This window comes from Tyto alba, unplaced genomic scaffold (assembly GCF_018691265.1).
Source record: "Tyto alba isolate M040663 unplaced genomic scaffold, T.alba_DEE_v4.0 Super-Scaffold_38, whole genome shotgun sequence".
NCBI lineage: Eukaryota > Metazoa > Chordata > Aves > Strigiformes > Tytonidae > Tyto > Tyto alba.
In genome coordinates, this window is record NW_024881313.1 from 26,511,232 (window position 1) to 26,531,514 (window position 20,283).

General features: G+C 37.4%; 1 protein-coding gene across 17 annotated transcripts in view; it reads right to left on the reverse strand.

Moving 5' to 3' along the window:
* Positions 1–20,283, reverse strand: part of PARD3 (par-3 family cell polarity regulator) — a 459,468-nt gene that overhangs the window by 149,649 nt on the left and 289,536 nt on the right. For 12 of the 17 annotated variants that reach the window (XM_042801881.1, XM_042801879.1, XM_042801878.1 and 9 more), the window contains 4 exons: positions 18,890–19,040; positions 11,614–11,803; positions 6,479–6,630; positions 5,358–5,402 (listed from right to left, as the gene is read on the reverse strand). In XM_042801881.1, coding sequence (XP_042657815.1) covers positions 5,358–5,402; positions 6,479–6,630; positions 11,614–11,803; positions 18,890–19,040 — 538 coding nt within the window. The remainder of the gene's footprint in view (positions 1–5,357; positions 5,403–6,478; positions 6,631–11,613; positions 11,804–18,889; positions 19,041–20,283) is intronic. The other 5 variants (XM_042801880.1, XM_042801872.1, XM_042801870.1 and 2 more) reach the window with 2 other exon arrangements.

Consider the following 20,283-nt stretch of genomic DNA (forward strand, 5'->3'; position numbering starts at 1 on the left):
TCTAGCCTCTGCTTTTAGATACACCCACTCACAGTGCAAATCAGCTGACAATTGCACAATTACATCTCATATTATTGTTAAGACTGGGAGAAATCTTTCAGGGGGAAGAGAAACCACTGCATTTAATTGAAGTTATTTTATTCAAAAGTGCAGTATAGTCTTGGCCAGATTTTCCATAAGATTGGTGGTGGGACATAAGGTACTTTTCCTGAAGTTGAAACCAAAGCCCTCACCTAGAACATGGAAACCCACTTTTTCTCTACCCAAAAGGAGCAGAACAGAGAAGGGTGTTGTGGCACCACAGGAGTCCCAGGTGGTGGGTTGTTACTCCATTGATATCACTGTCCTCATCTGACAGAGGCACAAAATGATAAATTTCAAAACCAGCCAGCACTGAGAGAGAGTCAAGAACGGAACTGTCAGGAACACCAAACCAATGAACAATACATTTGTAAGCAAGATCTGGTGTGAATAACACGATAAAGGAAAATTATCGTTTTAAAGTATTTATCTCAGAATAATACAAAGCTCTGGAGTTGATCCCTATTCTGGTAGATGTTAAGAGGGAGAATAGAGACAGTATCTGTCACCGTTCTTTAACAAATGTATATAAAGTTAGGGAAAACCAGCTTCTTTCACTATTTAGTATTGGGTGAGGAGGAAGGGAGTTGCTGGACCTAAAGAAGGGATGCAGAATAGCAGCATGGCAGGTCTTCTCCATGTTGTTTGCTAATTTGGTATGACATGGAGCAAGGCAGCAAACACTTTCATTTTCCACTCAGCTATTAAAAGTCTAAGCAATTAAGTTAAACTGAAATCCCTCAGATCAAACAGCAGCTGTCAAACTACTCCCCTTCAGCTGCCCTGCTGATAAGATGAACTTGTAAATAGAAACAAAACAAAAATCCTCCTTCACAGGGCAACACAACTCCTGCAGTTTGGATCCCGCTGCTTGGACCCTTGGCCAGAACTAAAAACACCCCAACAAATGAGAAATTCTACCTTGATGAACTTGCAACTCTTAGAAGAAGCCACCCTCATTCACAGCCTGTACTTGTTGGAAGACTGAGGGTCATGAGGATGACTGGGGGCACAGTGCAGCTGCTGGGGTGAACAAGAGCAGCTAGCTGGGACAAGGGAGGTTTGATGGCTTCCCAGCTGTGCAAACAAGCTGCAAGCCAGGTTCACCAAAATTCTGAAGATGGACTGAAGTCTAAGGCAAGTATTTTTACATAACACTCTCTTTACCAAGTAAAAGAACTCCAATTTAGACAGTGCCCTATAAAACTGTCCACCTTCTAGCATATGTCAAAATCTGCTATTCCTCCATTAATATCTGCAGTACACCAGAAGCGAGATTTGTTTTTTACTTTTTGAGATTATATTTTGTTAAAAACAGTCCATGAGACAGGAAAAATATTTTGTAGGAAAAAAAAGAGGAAATGGGACAATCATATATAAACCAGCTGTCTGACAGATTCAATTTCATATACAAAAGGAAAGGGTATCCTCTTACATGGCAACTTACTGTAAACTTCCTTACTCCAGATTCTGCTTTGCAACATTCTAAATTAAATGCTCATAGATCTTTTCCTAATTACTGAGTGGATCTTTTTGTAAACAGTAATTATAAAGAGCGCATTTATGTGTCCATTTATGTTCATAAAGGACATTAAAAAAAATTCTATTTCCTGCCACCCAATACAGATCTTTGTGAAAACTGTATTTATGTAAGTTGTGCTTTCCCAAAGGAAAAGCTAGATGGGATATGACCTAATGTTCCTTGAGTACTGTAAAACTAATAATGGATTACAGAAATTATAGGAATATTTATGGAACTTGGGTGGCCATGAACACAAATGTGAACAGGTTGTAGAATGTAAAAGAGGGAAATGTCCTTTCGCAAGCAATTTAAGTATTGTGATCATAAAGCTATGTATATTTTAATACCTCCACTATCTTCTATGGCCACTTCATAGCAAGTCTAGTATTTTCAAAAAATATAGTTAACCCTCCCCATAAATTGAGTGAGTGCAGAATTTATTACTAGAATTCACCAGATAGAAAGTGAGTTGTTTACCCATAATCTGGTGAGAAATAGTAAACTTTCTTTAAAATTGACTCTGTTTAAAATTTATGAGTCACATCAAAACCTTGTTTACTAAATACAAAAATGTCAGCATTTTCTTCCAGCCTTTACAGTGCTGGTGGTAATCATCAGAAACGTTACCTGCTTAGAACGAGTTCTACTTCTATTTTGACACCAGAATTTAAAGTAGAAAAAAAGGAGAAAAAGACACATCTAGCTAAAGCATCTTTGTACGACTGAGGAATAAATGGGTTTCTTTCATCATTTTAAAAATGTGAAGTTCATCAAAATTTTCCTTCCCAACAATTTTATTAACAAACATCCTCTGCAGTGGATTCATCCCTCCACAGCCTCCTGGCACGCCCCACTTCCACGCTCAGCCGGGCGGCTCTGCCCTACACGCCGCACACCCCCCACCGCCCGGGCTTTGGCAGGCGCCCGCAGCACCCCGCCAGGCACAGCCCCTGCCCTCCACGCGTGCACCACCGCCGCCGTGTCCCCAGCTGGCCGGCCCCGGGGGACAACGGCCAAGCCTTGCCCTCGGGCCATGCAACCACCCTGTGCCCACGCGCGACTGTGCCGACGGCGGGCGCGCGCATCTGCTCTCAGGCGGCACAGACAGCCCCCACCACAGAACTTCACAGCACACGCAGACCCAAGCAGGCGTTTAACACACACAGATCGCGTGACGCCCACGCCCTGCTCCCTGCTCCAAGCCCTTTGTTTTTCCCTTGTGCTGACACTGTTTCACAACTCATTGTGCTTCCACTTCTCTCATATTAACTATTTATACAGTGTTACAAATCTACTTGTGTCAAAGGATATATGACATTTCCTTCAGTGACTAATTTTAAAGGCTATAAAATATTTTTTTTTTAGCAGCCCTTTCTTTTAATTGAATTAAAATGACAATTTTGTTTATTTGTGAAACATTTTTATTAACTCTCAGGCTGATGCCAAAAATTTCCCTCAATTTGACTAAACCAGTTTTGCAAAGGCACAAAGTCTACTTTCTAAACACCCTCTCAGAGGTCACTAGCAGTGAGTCTGTCTATTTACTAGTACCTGCTCCATTAGATTTGACAAATTGTTCTATTTCTAGCTCAATTCATACACGAAGAGAATATAATTTTGGCTGGGGAGAGCTGAGGAGGAACAGAGCAACGAAGTGCAGCAAAAATAGTTTAGTTTTGGTTCTATTTAATAAAACAGCTTATTTTAAAAGCACTGTGTAACAGTAAATAATTTAAATAAGTAGTATTTGAATTTTTGTCTTTCTTTTTCATTTTCACAATGTGTACATGGAAAAAAAAACACCTAGAACTATAGTATGTCTGGGACTCAATAAATGAGCCATGCTCAATTGCTACTGAATATACTTCTAACCTCTAGGATGAACTGTAAACACTGCAAGGATTAGGCACTTCAAGTGAACTGCAGAAAGAAAAATAATTAAAAATCTATTATAGTAACTAGGTCTGGTGAGTTCTACACCCTCCTTTTCAGCCAATACTAGTAAGTCCAACTTTGTAAAAGAGTTTGTTTTTATTTTTTCTAAAGTAAATATCTACTGAAGTTTTCTGGCTTCTAGAATTTATTAAAACACAGTTCACTACACATTCGTAGCTTTTTTTTCTTAGAATCAGATGATTTTTAAGCCCAACTACAGTAAGTGGTTGGTTTAACAACCACATCCATCTTCAAGTAACGGGAGAAATCCAGTGTTTACATACAAAACCTGGTTAAAAGCACACAAGATAAATAAAAGTACAGTAAAAGGTGATTTTCCCTTTTTCCAGCCACTGAGCTTGCTGTGCACAAAATATGTAACTGCTTAGTCCAGATGGTTACGGTCATGCTCTTTCACCTAAGCTGTCTGACCTGTCTCTTTTTCGGAATTTAATCCAGGTGTTACACATAGAGAAAAACTACACCTGATTAATATCACCCTCTACTGATACTACCAAAACCACTGTGTATTTATGAAAGCTAAGCACCATATTTTACTAAAGCACACAGCTCAAACTATTCTAATCATATCCCATTCAAACAGGCAGGCCAGTAAGAAAATGGAAAATAATTTACAAAAATTTTGAGTTTGATCTGTAACTCCTTTTTATGTGAATAATGCTCAAGGGTGGAGGTAGTTCCTAAGCACTGATTCTTACCACAACCATTAACACAATTCATACATTCACACTCTGATGGGTTTAATCCTTCAAAACATTCATACATTTTAATTTTGTGTATTCAGTCTCAATTTGTAAAGCTGCAAGTCTGTGGTCATATTCTGCAACACTTTAAGAGCTAGAAGTTTTAGCTGTTCAAATAAAAATTATAATTTTATTACTTGATTATTTACAGCTTTGCAGTATTCCTACTCATGTTTTAAAGTGTGGTTAAGCAGAGATGCAGTTGTGAATTGTTAATTGTAAATTTTGTATGGAATGCCCTACTCCCCAAATCATGCTAAAATAGATAATACTTTTGGGTTAAAAAGGTGAGTTGTTCCTAATTAGAGCTAAGTAATGTTATGGTGTCCTCTGGATCTAGCCTAATTAAAACAGCATTCCAAAGGTCAAAAGCTAACTTATATTAATAAATCATAAAGGTTCATAATTGCAGTTGGTGCATTATTTTAATTACTAATAAAAAATATGCTTTGAAAGCTATTTCTCATTATCATTGTGTGAAACACTAAAATCGATGGTATGTGGAAAAGATTCTGTTTACATATTCTTTTGTTCTGTTACGATGCTTGGGTTTCAGCTCCAATGGCAAATCAACTTGCACTAATAATCTTCAACTCAACTCACAACATGTATCTGATGACCACTTGAGGCAAAGGTAGCAGTTTTCTAATTAAAATAATTATTTCCAAGCACTGTGTTAGCAGTATAATAAGGCAAACATTCAATTCTTCTACATCATCTCTCTGTGCATTAGAGTTTGAAGGCAGGACATTTTCCGAGCTTTTTTTGAAAGGACAAAAAATTGAAACAACTGTGAATATTTATGAGTTCAAAGAGCAGAAACAGGTGTCTACCTACAGTCACATTTATGACCCGGTTGAATATACTACCCTAGATACTTATTTCTTTAGATAATTTTCTTTTTCTGTACAACTTGATTATTCACAACAATAGACAGCAGCCATGCAAGTACTGGAATATTCATGTTTTCATGCAATTTGACTGGCAGTTCTGTAATTGTGGTAAGCTGCTTTGACCAAGGTTTCTATAGCAACAGCCTTACTGTCAATTCTTACCTGTTTTCTGGTCATCCATTGTACTGAGCTTAGTCTCGTCAGCTACTGTTAAAAGGTAAATGTATACTGGTTAGCCCAGTTAGTGCCCATGCCCCACATGCATCCAACATTCCTTCTGGTTTGCCTATTTTTTTTGAAGTTAGGGGGCCTTAGCAATGTCATACTTCATGCAAATAAACTGCAACAGTAAGCAAACATTCTGGGTAGAAATGGCAGCGAACTAGTAACCTTCATGCAATGTCAGTCATGTTCAAATCACAGGCAGGTACAATATGTTATTTACACGTTAGCACATCACTAGTCAAGACAAGTCAATACCACCAACCTTACTGTCCCCTGAGGAAGTTGGTGAATTAGGGATTGTAGTTAAGATATCCACAATCATTTTAATGCAGCGAATCATGTAATATTTTATTATTCTGAGTAGTTGGGTATTTAAACAATCAAAACTCACTGTTTAAGGTTACTAGAGTCTGCACTTCAGAATCTAAATTCAATAGCAGAAAAATAGATGGGCTTGTTAGCGATTATTTATTCTCAGTTGTTTTATCAGTTAAAATAATTATATTCGATTGCCTATCTTAGCTGCTGCTACTTTATAGGGCTTCTGATATAAATATTGAAACTTGGGTCGCAGATGTCAGACTAACTGCATTTTCTAATTCTGAATGAACTCTTTAAAAAAAATACATCTTTAGTATCTTAATCAAAATCCATCTACAAAATGAGAGACTACGAAGAATCTCTAAGGCTAATTGCATTATAATAATACACTGAGAATAATCCTGTCTACCCAGAAGCACAGCATGGTACAGTTTTACACAGTTATTCTATATGGATTGGTAAATGCACTTTTCAACCCCATTTTAATAAATACTTTTAATGTTTATGTATAACCATATATCCAGAAGGCTATGATATTTAAATGTATGGACATTTACAAGTGGTGCAAACAATACACAGGCCACTTGGCCATTCATGTTAAGAATACTTTACTTCCCACTGGTAGACATTACATGCAGTTATACTGCACATAAACAATGTGCCTGGAATGACAAAATCTATATACTTACAACATGAAAATCAGGTTCAAATAAAACAATTGAAAAAATATCACTCACTACCTAGATCCATGCTTTTGGATTTTCGTGTTTTAACAAACTCCAACTGACTGGCATCTGAAAATTGCTTTGTACGCTTTTCTGACATGCTCTGGCGTCCAAAACCCTCTCGCTGGAAGGCAAGCACTGGATCAACATCTGGACTAAGAGTGCTGTAGGAAGGGAAAAAAATCATGCGAACATTTATCAAGATCACGCAACCTTTCACTCTGCAGAGAAAAGCATTTATTTAGCACGTGACTTCTACCAGTGATAAAGTGCACATTTTAAAATAAACCACTGCAAGTAGTCAGTTACACACACAATGGATTTGTTTTACTGCATTCAACAATTCTAGTTAAAAAGTATCAAGAATTTCACTTATGAGCTTTAATGAAAGATATATATATATATGGTGCTCTATACATATACTATCAGTATGTACAGCCCCAACACAGCAATAATTTGAGGGAGAGTAAAACAGTTCCTTTTTCTTCATGAGGAATGAATACATTCTGTTGATAGCAATTTATCAGATTTTTCTATATCACAAAATGTTTTTAGTAAAGCATATATAGAATCTGTCCTGCCTGAAGCACACGGAGCTTTAAATTTCTTCATTTAAAGACTTTGCATTAAAATTTCTCCTCATAGGTGAACTTGCTTGTAAATTTTTCACATCATCTCCTGGTTTTAACCTGGGCATGACAAACAAACACATTTTTACTCATTACTTTCCTACAAAGCAAGTATTCATGAGAATGGTTCCACCACTACATCATAAATGGGGGTAGCTGGACTGAGTTTTGGTCTTTTATGCAGGTGTTTTGAATTGCCTTGGCTGAGTGAATTAGGTCTTCAGTGAGAACTGATCGGTGTTTCACCATGCTTCATCAGAAGCATGCTGAAGATAGATTTATTCATGTTGGTCAAATGTTGGTACAATCATGAATGCAAGCAAAATTTGGTGTGTAAACTAAACCCTATGCTTGCAATGTGTCACCATGGCCACAACACATGTTAAAACCAATAAAAAATAGAAGATTGCTTATTGCTAATAAACAATATGAAAGGAAATTTACACAAAGATCTTCTGACTCCTGGAAAAGGGGACAGTATTAAGAGCCTGAAGGCAAGCCCAAAGAATTTAGGTTTCTACTTCAGCTGTCACAAATTCAAAAGCATGAAATAGTGAAAAAGTGACCATTTTGCACCATTGTAATCTATCCTATTGGAAAAAGATCCCTCAAAGTTGTGTTCCCCCTCCCCTTAAATGTTATTGTAGTTCAAGATAAAAAAGCTAAATATTTTGTCACTGAGAACTCTAAATAGACTAAATGCCAAAATATTGCATACATACATGTTATTGTTCAGGAACATGTTTCAGAAGAATTATTTTCTATTTTTAGGGCTAAACATAACAAGCACCTCATGCCTAGTGAGAAACAGGCAAATAGTGAATTCCACAGAAACCAGCTTATACTTTTAAATTCTCTAACATGCATAAGATTATGTATGCCATGTACTGTAATTTATAGAAGCATCTTTGATCAAGAAACGCCTGGGTATTACGCACAACAGTGAGGAGAGGTAAGGAGAAGTATCCAAAGGCATCAGGTACTATAAAGGATGAAAATCACTTTCCGCATTACCAGGCAGCCTAGAAGAAATTTAGTCTAGTAGTGGCAGATTTACAAATAATAAGATATGTGCATGTGACAAGCATATAATACTTAAGTGAGAGCAGGATCAGAGCTTATATGAATAAAGTCAGTGTCAAGTGCCTTTTGACTTTAATGTTTCTGGCTCAGGCTCATAATGTTTTACATTTAATTACTGCAACTATTTCAGAGATGTCTGCACAATTTAGCAGGGTTTTGAAGCATATGCTTAAAAACTCTGATGAATCAGAGCCCAAACTCAAAAATAACTATTTAGTCCTCACATTCACTCCCACAAAATAGAGAAAAAATTATCTCCACATGATAGAAAGATAAAACACTCAAGGCCAATATACACTTCTAACATTTCCAGCAGTGCAACATGTAGCTGAATAAGAACAACCTATGTCTGAAAACCGTCCTCCAAGTGACTCAGTTGAACTTACAGGGTTTCAACACCTTTCATAATCAGATCATAAATGACTTTCCCAAGGCCACACAGGAGTTTCTGGCTCACTGCTAGTCAGCCCTGTCTCTGAAGGCCAGAAAAATGTGGTTTTACTAAGTGAGAATTTTCTCTAGAAACATCTGTTAACACAGCTCACGTTAAAGATGACTGGCTTCATCTTGCTGAACAAAACGTATCCTGTGACATTTTCTTCAAAAAGGGTGAATTTCTAAAAGTATTTGTTTTGGCTGTATTCTCCTTGTTTCATATGAGCTTGCTTTGATCCATATATATAAAGCTTCTAACAAAACTGAATATCATTTTCATGTAAATATGGCATGGACATATATATTTAACTTCAAGTCCTAAGAACAGACTAAAACTCCAAAGTTAAAACTCAAAAAGGGCACAAGAGGTCCCAGAGAGAGTAGTGAGGTCTGGACACAGTGTCAGCAACCAGGAATTCTGGAGACTGGATCCCAGTGTTTCCACTGCCACCGCCTTCAGGGGCTTTCTCTTTGCTTCCTTTATCACACCTACCTTCCACACACGCTTATTACGGGGTTTATTACTCTCTGTTTGCACAGTATCCTGCATACTAAAGGCACTACTTAGCACCAAAAATTACTTGTTCTCTGACATCATGACATCTCATACCTGTTCACAATACAAATATGAGCCCTATGTAGAGTCATCAGTTTTCATGTCCTGGTTTATTTCTACTATTAATGAACCATGAGCATGTTTTAGTAAGTAAGGAAGGAGCAGGTCCCAGGAGTCTGAATGCATGTAAATTGCCTAAAAGTATTCAAAAGCCCCCATGAAGATCCACAACTGGAAAAGCCAGTGAGCACAGAGGAGGAACTAATGCCCCTAAAAATGCTTCATTTTAATATTTTTCAACTACATTAATAAAAGACAGAAGGTGAATTTAGTGCAAGTCATTAAGCAATGCCAAATGCAATTTACTATATTCTAGCATACTTAACAAATAAGATTTCTGGAATGACAGCTGATCCTTAAAAGAATGTAACCGTCTTCTGACCCTCAATGTTATTAAAATTCCACTTATTAATCCTGTCTTATTGCCCCTTTGTTTTCATAACATTTTCATCAAGGATTAGTGAGATATTGTGAAGCTGGAAAAGCTTACATTTTCTTCTGTGATTCAGAACAGCTGCCATTCTTGTTTGGATAACCCTTTATCCATATTCTTAGTTTTACCCTTTGTGCCTTCCAGCAAAATCATACAATGCACCTTCGTTTTACAAGTCTTCCTTCATCCATTAGCAGCAGGAAATTAATGCAACAATCTAATTCTACTGCTATTTACTTTTTTTTTTTTAAATAGAATACATTAGATAGTAAGGCACTACACTGATCTACTTCTTTAAGTGCAACTGCATCTGAAGAACTTTACAATCTCTCATACACGTGGTTTAAAGGTTTTGAGCATGATCAATTACACAGTATCTAATCCCTATTTTCTTTCCTGTTACTTTCATTTTCAAAGAAGTATATGAATAGCAAGATATCCTGCAGAAGTAAATGTAAAAGCACCTTCATATTTCAAATGGGCTTTTACTTTATGCTATAGGCTTTTGCTCATATTCAGCTAAAAAAATTCCCTCAGCAATAAGCTATAATGTGCAGCCTTGAGCACTATTCTATTTAAACATCTCAGAATCTCTCCTGTAAAAGCTTTTCTAAAAGACAGATAGACTTTTCAAGGACCCAAATTACAGGTATGACTTGTCCAAGAGTAGAGCTGCAACATTAAAATAAAAAATGAAAATGAAGATGAAAAATGTTACCTTTTTATACTATCATTAAAACAGTGCTTAAAATACAGAACTCAATTCCTGGACATAAGATGAAATAAACTAATATAAAGCAAACAAGAAGCTGACAGGTGCATATCAGCTGGCAGGTGCTACTGCTGTTTTATCAAGATATTGCTGACACATTAATAACAGGCTCAAGGGACAAGAAAAATAAGAAAATTCATATACTTCACACCATTTGTGGTAATTATCTAGCTTCAAGAAGTGGTACTGTACAGGGATGGGCTTTTATTTTGCTATTACTATAGATAATTACAGGGCTTGCAAATTAAATCTTAGATCTGTATTAATTGTACTAACTAAGCAATAAACAGTATTTCTTTGTCAGGAACTTAAGCAATTCAAGAATGGACCTCAATGTATTTCTCATTAAGTTTCTTACATTAAAATGTATAAAAGTAATTAGAGAGTCAACCTAAGATTCATAAAAATTATTTTTACTACAGCTTAAACATATAAAGTAAATAGTTTTAAATGTGGGACAATTACTTTCCATATTTTTAAATGTAGCGCTATTATGGCACACTGCCTTTACATGATAGTTACAAATCATATAATGATATGAAAGGTATTTCTTCATGCGTAATAAAGAAATCTTAACTTTTTCTAGTTACACAAGCATTAACATTCTGGCAAAACAAAGAGCTGCCTTGACCTCTAACCAGATTTTAAAATTACTCTACATTATAGGAATATCAAGAAAGTATACAGAAGCATTGAAAGGCTCCTAGATATATACTGGAATATAAAAATAAAATCTTTGGTTTATAGACCTAGAAATATTTACAATGAGGCTTATAAATTTAAATTTCCAATTGGAATTATTCTTCCATCCTTCTTGAACTCAAGCGTTTAAATTTTGCAAAGACTTTTTTACAAAAGCTAGGTCATTTGGCAACTAAGTTAATATTAAATCATCAAATTAACATAGTTATATACTGATTTGGTCTTAATAACAATTTGTAACATTTCCACAAATGTGATTTGACAGAGCACAAAACTTCAACCAGAAGTAGAAAGTCTAGCAAATTATCTGTACAGACTTCCTTCCTGAAACAGGAACAGTTACTAGTTTGAAAACAGTGAAATCTAAATGTGAAGAAAAAATAAAAAAGTTAATACTAGCAGAAGCCAAAATTAAACTAAAGGAAAACATGTAATTGCAGTCATCTCTTTCTTCCTTCCACTGAACCATGCTCTTACCAGTCTGTAGATTCATTAATTGCTGCTTTAGCCCATCCACCAGCATCAACGGTGCCAAACCCAACATCATCGTGGGAACTGGATGACGACTGGTCAGAGAGATGAGGAGGGAGAACTGACAGCCTGTCATCTTCAATAATGACAGTGTCATCTTGGGGCATGTTCACCGTTGGAGACAGCTGATATTTACCTGAACAATAAAAGGGAGAAAAAACCCAGAAACTAAACAGTGGCAGAGAGCGCCTTAAATAATACAGAATCACAGCTGATAAAATGTCATGTCAAACCGTAGCGCTACTGGTAAGAGTGACACAACACAGATAATAAAATTAACTATGTCTCACTTTATATGCATCTTCCTACACATAGGTCTGAGAAGTAATATACACTGATTGTATCTGTCTCATACTGCAAGAAGATCACAGAATCACAAAAGGGTTGAGGTTAGAAGGGACCTCACACCTGGTCTAACCCTCCCTGCTGAAGCAGGGACACCTACAGCCAGTTGCCCAGGACACTGACCAAATAGTTTTTGAATTTTTCTACTCTGCCACATCCCTGGGCAACCTGTGCCAATGCTCAGTCACCCTCACAGTGAAAAAGTGTTTCCTGATGTTCAGAGGGAACCTCCTGTGTTTCCATTTGTGCCTGTTCTCAGGTCCTGTCACCAGGAACCACTGAAAAGTACTTGTCCCAGAAGATAATTATCTTCTCTTGCATCAAATCATTTGGTAGAAAGAATGATTTCAACAGGGACTAATAGAACTCATCACTTTTGATAACTCTTGCCCTCATGAAATTTGAAATTTGTCTGACTACTATTGGGAACTTGGTACCATTTAATAATGCCTCCACAAAGGTAAGGATTGTGAAAGGTGATGAGCATTCACGGCTAAAGCTAAATGATTCCAAATTTTCATTCTCTCCTTTAAAAAAATAATCTGGAGGCACACATGCAAAATTTGAAAAAGAAAAAAAAATACCTAATTCTATTACCACCAAATTCACATAAGTTTTAACATGTTTGTTAAAATGCTTAAACTAGAGCCATCACACACATGAAAGAGACACAATTCTCAACATTATTCTTTGTTTATTATTATTCCTGGAAATGTATTATCTTACTAAAACAATTAGTGGAATAGCCACATCTCTTGAGAAGAAAAGCACTGGTTAAGTCAACTGTTAATCAGACAACAATCTGTCAATTATTCTAAAACTATGATGCACTGCAGTAATAATATATAGCAAAACTTGCATTTCCATAACATACACTGCTTCTATAGACATATCAAATATTTTCACACTTTATTTTTCCTACAGATGTAGAAAGATTGTGTAGAATTAGGGGAAATTTTTTTTTTTTCTTCTTTTCTGGAAAGGTTTCAGTTACCATCACTACTTTTGCATCCAATTATTAAAAAAACAAACAAATAAAATCTTCTGTGTGAAGAGCTATCTAAAGTCACTGCTATATTAGATAATATATTTTGTATTGCTTTCCCAAGGGAGGAAAACTAGCTTCAGAAGAGATCATTGAAGGAGGCTGAACAAGTGGCTGGAAGAAAAAGGTATTGCATGGTGAACATCTCATCACTGTCAAACTGAAATGAATGTGTTCAGTTTGCATAACAGCTGATTCTTTGCCCAGCAATAGCTTCTTTGATGGACAGGTTAATGTTTAGCCTGGTAATGTACTACTTTCCAAACATAATGCCTACAAGACTGATAACTCTGTAGTTAATAACGTCTCCAAAGAATTGATTGTGAAAAGGTATAACCTTATGGCATTCAGCAGATTGAACTTCCCATTTGAGAGGCTACAGTAATTCAGTAACATTTTTAACTTTTCACTACCTTTCTTTATATCTGACAAGGGTGAAGACTGACATTTTAATAGTTGCTTTGGAATTAAGGAGAACACCCATCTGACGTGCCTATGCTTTTCACTGCAGATGAAGCTAAAAACAGCTGAAAGGCTTCACCTCCAGCAGATGGTTAGACAGACCTCAGCAATAGACTCAACACGTCCTTTGTAGAGAGCTCAAGTCGAAGTGGACAGAAAATACCCTTGGAGAAAGCAACTCTGCAAGTGTTGTGAGAAACATTACAAGGAAGCATCAAAGAAACTTCAAACCTTATAATCATCAGTATATTTAACTGATCTACAAATCTAAGACGTTGCTTGAGCTGTCTACAAACCTCTTCAAGACGATTAATTTTCCCTCAGGCTAGAAAAGTGCTATAAAACTTAGACTCTGAATACACTTCAAGTCCAGTTTTGCATATATTAATTCAACGCCAGTGAGGTAATCTGTATTAGTATAAAGTATTTTAGACAGTGTACTAAGGAAAGGAAAATGATCTCCCTTTCAAGTGTGTCTCATCTCAGGACAATGAGGCAGAAAGTTCTTGAAAATGTTACAAACGTAAACAAGCACATCCTGTGGACCATAACAAACTATGGGGTAAGTAGGGTTCCCATCTGTCTGCATAGAAAAAGAAGCCTCAGAGCTCCAGTACCAAATGGCTGGTCTCTGGGTCTATGAGGAAATTCAGCTTAGAAGGAAAAATATGTCAAACAGCAACACTTCAAACCTATAATAGTATAGACCTGTAATAGACCAGAAAACAGTTTGGACCTGAATTAAACCACCAACGTAAAGCTCTCCAAAAAACCTCTGAGCATACACAGTGAATAAAATGAACAACAGGTTTACTCATGAAGAACCCAACTACTCCAGGTCCTTTTAGATCTTGAAAATCCCTGAAGTTTGGTTAATCTGTTTGCTGCCATAACTTGGCTCCCATACTACACTGCATTGTCATGGTACAGTATCTGGCTTGGTTCTTGTGCTTTTGCTATTTCTTGTGCTTTTGCTCTTTAAAGGAAGGTCTATGAAATCTGTTGAGCACCCCTACGGTATGTTCAAAACTAGGTATTACTTTATGAGTGACTCTCATGAACATTTTGATATTGTGGGCTTCAAGCCTCTTCCACAAGCGTAAGACCTTCCTTGCTCTGACATGGCAAGCGATTCCTAACCTGCCTGACCAAGAAATCTGCAACAGCTACTCTGTGATGAAGAATAAAGTATTAACCAAAGTAAGAAACAAAACAATAAATAATAGAAATAATAATAAAAGAAAATAGTGATGTTGATGATAATAGTGATGAGACTTCCTACAGAAGGGATACAGAGAATTGTGCAATGAAAAATTAAAACTTCTCCAGATATTCTTTTTCATTTTTCACTAACAGTATGTTTGACCTCAGCAATATACTGAGTTTTGGCAAAATTTCCCATAGATACTCATATAATCTAATTTTCCAAGATAAATAGAGGTGGAATTGGGAATAGATGTCTGGGGAACGTCTAAGGACAAACATGTCTCCACCATATCCAGGCTTTGGATTTCCAAAAAGTGCTCAGATCTGTCAAGAGTATTGTAGCAGACCACCACATTCTGGACAGGGAGCTGCATTCTGCTTGTAAAGGGTTATTTTCATGTCATTGACACACACTCTAACTACGTTTTTTTTCAGTTGTGCTTCCTCCTGATTCTATCCTTAAGATAGCTATTATTTATGTAGCGAACGAAGTATTTCCTGTTTTGTAGGAACTATCAAATTTTACAGAGTTCTGGGGGACCCTTCAGGACGAAAAGCAGATTCAGTGCAAGCTGTTGTTATTCTGTGTACCCCCTGATAAATAACTTCTGTTTAATCACCATTAGCAACAAAACTCAATGTGTTCATAAAAAAAAATATCAGCAACTAGAAGAAAGAGATGAAAGAGGACTTTGTACTAAGTTGTTTGTTGAATAAGAATAATTTATGTAGACAGCAGCTATGTATTTGCATATGGCAAAACTCAGGATCACAATGGGTGATATAAAAGAACAGTGTATCAGAAGAAGAGACTTGAATTTTTAATCAGAGCCAAGCAAACCAGTATAACACAGTTATTATTTTGTATGTACTAACAACATGCAACCCGAAAATATTAAACATAAATAAATAAACATAAGGGTTTATTATAGCTATCTAATTCTTAAAAGACCCAATTTGTATAAATAAATGTCTCATCAAAAACAAAAATATCATTCCCTGAATACAGAAAGCAGTATCTCCTCTCTATCAGAAATTTTCAGTGAAATGTTGTCAAGTGAAAAAGTGCAAGAAAATCTATAATAGCAATAATCATATAAAAAAGTAGATCAACATAAGAATCATCAGCAACAATAAAAGACTCATGTAGCCTTTCTGCAGTAAGCACACATTATTTTACATAATTTAAATCACGTTCTAAAATTGGTATTTTATTCCCACTCTCACAGCAAGGCTCTGACAACCAGTTCTTGCTGTCAGTTATGGATTGAAAGAGTAAAGAAATTGTCTTAAATACATTTCCTGAAAATTACATTAGATGTATTTAAAAGAAACAAAACTCTCTTAAAAGTTTTTTTTCCAACTTTAAAGCAATGACTGAAAAGATCAGGCATTTTCCAGACCTTAAGATTATCGTATGTGAATAGTCTAATCTGGGAAGGAAGAAAACTCAAAATCCATCAATTTTATCCAATAGCAAAACACCAGAAAGACCTATTCCTTCACGCTTGAAAACAAACTGTGACCTCCTCACGACAAGGTACTGAGAGTACCAAAATTTCACATAGTTAAATCCACTGGGGGGGTAAAAAAAAAAAGACATCAGGTGATTCAGAGAGCCCTTAAATCAGAGGGCTTCTCAATATGGGGTATGCACTCAAGGGAAGCAGCACTGCATAAAGCACTCCTTTTGGTTTGTTTTCATGGTCGGCGCCAGCATGGGAAGGTACAGATCTCCAGTCTCCCTCAGTCAGGTTGCTCTTGGGACTAATTCTCCCTTTTAGGCCTTTTTTCAAGAGAGGAAGAAAACTCCGGAAGAGTCATGTAACACCACATATACAAACGACAAATTTCTCAAGGAAATTTCTGAGTTTTTTCTCATCATCAGTGCTAACAGGACAAGAATTCCACTGCACAATAAACAACTGAGTCTTACAAACGTTAGCTACTCTGAAACAAGCAACTGTACCTATTTTCCCAACAGGTAATAATACCTCTCTGTTGTATGGCACTGAAAGAAAACACGCATCCAGTGATATCACAAAAGATTATTGACCCTGCAGTTTTAACTTAGTGATACTATTTAATTCAGAAAAAAATAGCATATTAGAAAACTGACTGCTCCCTAAAAACTGGGTTTAAACATGACAGCTCTGTGAAGTTGACATGACTGCAGAAGGGAATGACCCAGTCCTGGCAAGACTAGTTTTCAGTTATTCTGGACTAGATCATATTTACTATGAGATTCAGGCACAATTTGATTTTGCATGTGCTTCCAACTAAAGCATCAATAGATTTAAGTCACAACCAATTTTCTATGTAGTTCCTGGTTTCTGAAAACAATGCAGAAGAATGATGATTCAGAGGAATCAAAACATCAACTTCAGGTTATAAAGCACTTACAAAATACAAAATGCATTTTTTTCTCCATGTCTACATTGCAGAGGTATCCAAAAGCATTAGATTTTAAGAGCTTTGTAAAGATTTTTATTTTGTTGAAACATCAGTTACTGGCTACTGCTAAAGGGATGACACCAAATGGATGAACCACTAGTCAATTTGGGATGGCAAGTCCTGTGTTCCTTTGATGCGGAAGTAAACTGCATTGCTGACACACATGCACAACACACTGTCACAGGGTTTCTTCTCTCATCACTGGACAAGGTGTTTAAATGATGACTCATTAATGCTTATCTGGGCTCTGTGTGTAAATCCTCTGCAACACTGATGAAAAAAACAGAAGGTAGTGCTTTGCAAATGTTTTCTCTAAAGCCTTGACACCACAAGAACGTCCCTCCTATGGCAGAGTAGTATTAAAGACTTCAAATTATTTTATCACTCCTTAAATTAGTCAACAATATATAAGTAAGTTTTTTATTTGTTCTCTTTAAGAGCATATGACTTTGGGTGAAAAGGTTTCAGGCTTCCTTGAGTCTCAGGTATACAGTTCTTCTTCTGAGCTGCACAAAATGTAATACAATAGAGCAGAGTATGATTTCTTTCTAATTACTGTTGCCCAAAATCCCAAAACAACCCCAAAAGACTTAACTGAAGAAACATTTTAAATAGCAAATCTGCGGATTTTCAGTTGAACAAGTGTTATTCTGCTATCACATAGGAAAAGCAAACCCCAAAATACAAAAATTGAAAAAAAAAAAACCAAAACCAACCAACCAAAAAAAGCCCACAAAAAAACAACAATCCCAAACTGGAATGAGATATATATACAAACTGTTGACTGGAAAAAGCCCAAGTGGTGACCTTTCATTTTCTAAGGCAATTAAAACTAAGTTCAGCCTTGCTTCATATGATGTTTATTGCAGCATCTTCTAATATATCGTATGTGTGCCAAGCACACTAAAAAGAGTCCCAGATTTAATGGCCACATCTTATGTTTAAAACTTGAAACTCAAGCAGGCAATCATCATGTCTTCTGTCAGGTGCTATTTTCCTCAAGCTGATTTTTGTGTTTCAATTTGAAAATCCTTTCAAATGAATCCCACCCTAGTAAGTAAATCCCACCACTCCTGTGGCAAGGCAAGTCTTTATTACCTAGCTCTGTACATCGGAAGCTGAATTGCTGCACAGCAACTGCTAATAACCTCATTATCCACTGGGGCCATGCAGACAGTATAGCACAGAATCTACACAAGGGATGCTTAAAATTAGTATTGAGGTTTTAAAATTGGTGTCCTGCAAAGCAAAAATTCAAGCAAATTAATGAAATGCCTTAATAAGCATAAATGGATGCAAGTTTGCCTTATTTTTTTTTTCACTTTAGTATGACTGAAACAGAAGAAACGCTGAAATTAATTATAAATTCCCATGAGTTGCTGACTTTCATGCGAATGAAGATTCAACATGGAGATTAGACCAACCAGTAATTTATTGTCCCAGATTAGACACCCAAAAGCCATGTTAAGTGCTCCTGTTATTTGTTTTATTACCTGCCACAGGATAGGGAATTCACTTTTAATCCCATTTGACATTCTTTCTCACATTAACTGTCAAGAAGGCTTGTGTGGAACAATTTTAAGGCGTGTTTTAAGTTGGTCAGGGCAACCTCCATGTTCCCTGATTCCCACATAATACATTAATTGCCCTTTGATGAATCACAGACAGGAATGAGAACACGCCCCAATTAGCAAAGCTGATTTGACTCACCCATTATCCTACTCAGCGCCGCGTTCCTCGTGGGCGACTCGCTGAGACCCTCGATCCCACCGTAGAGGGAGTGGGAAATCCTCCGTTCCCGGTCGTCCAGCAGAGTCTCTATGGGCAGCTCTGGCCCAGAGGGGCTCCCAGGTGACTCCAACTGCACAGAGAGGAAAATTAGTGCCCAGGGTCCATTTACCAGCACGGGGGAACTGTGACAACTTGCCTAAGGCCTAGACCTGTCTGGGCACCAAATGAGCTAGAACTTCTCACCCTGGACAAATATAATTTGCAATGACAGCTCTGCTTAATGACCAACTTTCTGGGCCACTTTACACTGCACCTCCCATGGTGCCCTGTCAAATTTCAAATCCTTCAGCAGAAAATTGGTGAAAAAAAACATTGCATTTTGGTGTCTCTTTGTTGGACATTTTCCTAAGCAGATAGTTTTGGCTTTTTTCAATACTATCAGGCAGACAGCTGGGCCGTCTTTCCCACACTGACAGCCTGTCAGAACAAGGCCCTGTCAGGAGTGCAGAGCAGAAACTCCATTTTGAATTGGGCTGCTAGCGCTTTTTGAAGTGGTGCAATTTGCTTTCAAATGTAATCACCACAGAAACCCCCCCCGGAAACCCCATGACACATATTAGTAACCAATATGCAAACACTCAAAAATGTTTGTAGTTAGGAGGGAAAGAAAAAAAAAAAAAGTTCAGATTTCACAGTAACTTTTTTTTTCACCCTACTTATGATGAGTTCTTTGCTCTGCCTTCCCTGGCTACAGGATACACAGACCTTGTATGCTTCGTTCATCTGGAAGCTTCCCTGATCTCTGGCACTGCTGCAGCGTCCAGGCAGAGCCACAAAAAACAGAACTGGCAAGACCTGAGGTGCCCCCAACCCGAGCCGCCCTTAACCACTGGAGCTGCCAGGTCCCTGCCCACCGTGACTCCAGGGAGACCTCCCCAGGGCATAACAAGACAGATGAGGTGGGTGGTGGAAGAAGCAATGGAGATGGGCTGCTTGGCCGCAGGCACAGGGGGAGAGGACTGCATGTATGGCTGCCTCCCCAGCCCAGCTGCTCTCCGTCAGACGGCTCCCCTTAGCAACTGGTTAGCCCTTGTTTTCCTGTATATGTCCTTCAAGATTTCTCAAAAGGAGGAAAAAAAAAAAAAAAATCGAGTTTTCCTCAGTGAGTCCCAGAGAACCAGAGCTCAGTGGAAAGCAGCACCTGTGCAAGGCAAAGAAAGTAAACGATCTCCTATTGTCTATGTGGGTTTAGCCATCCCATTAGCCACGTGCAGCTCCACTGCCGCTGCCAACTCAGCCCCTAGGAGCGAGGAGAACGGGCACCCGTGCGCTCACCGGCCGGGTCAGACGCCCAGCTGGTGGGCGCCCAGTCG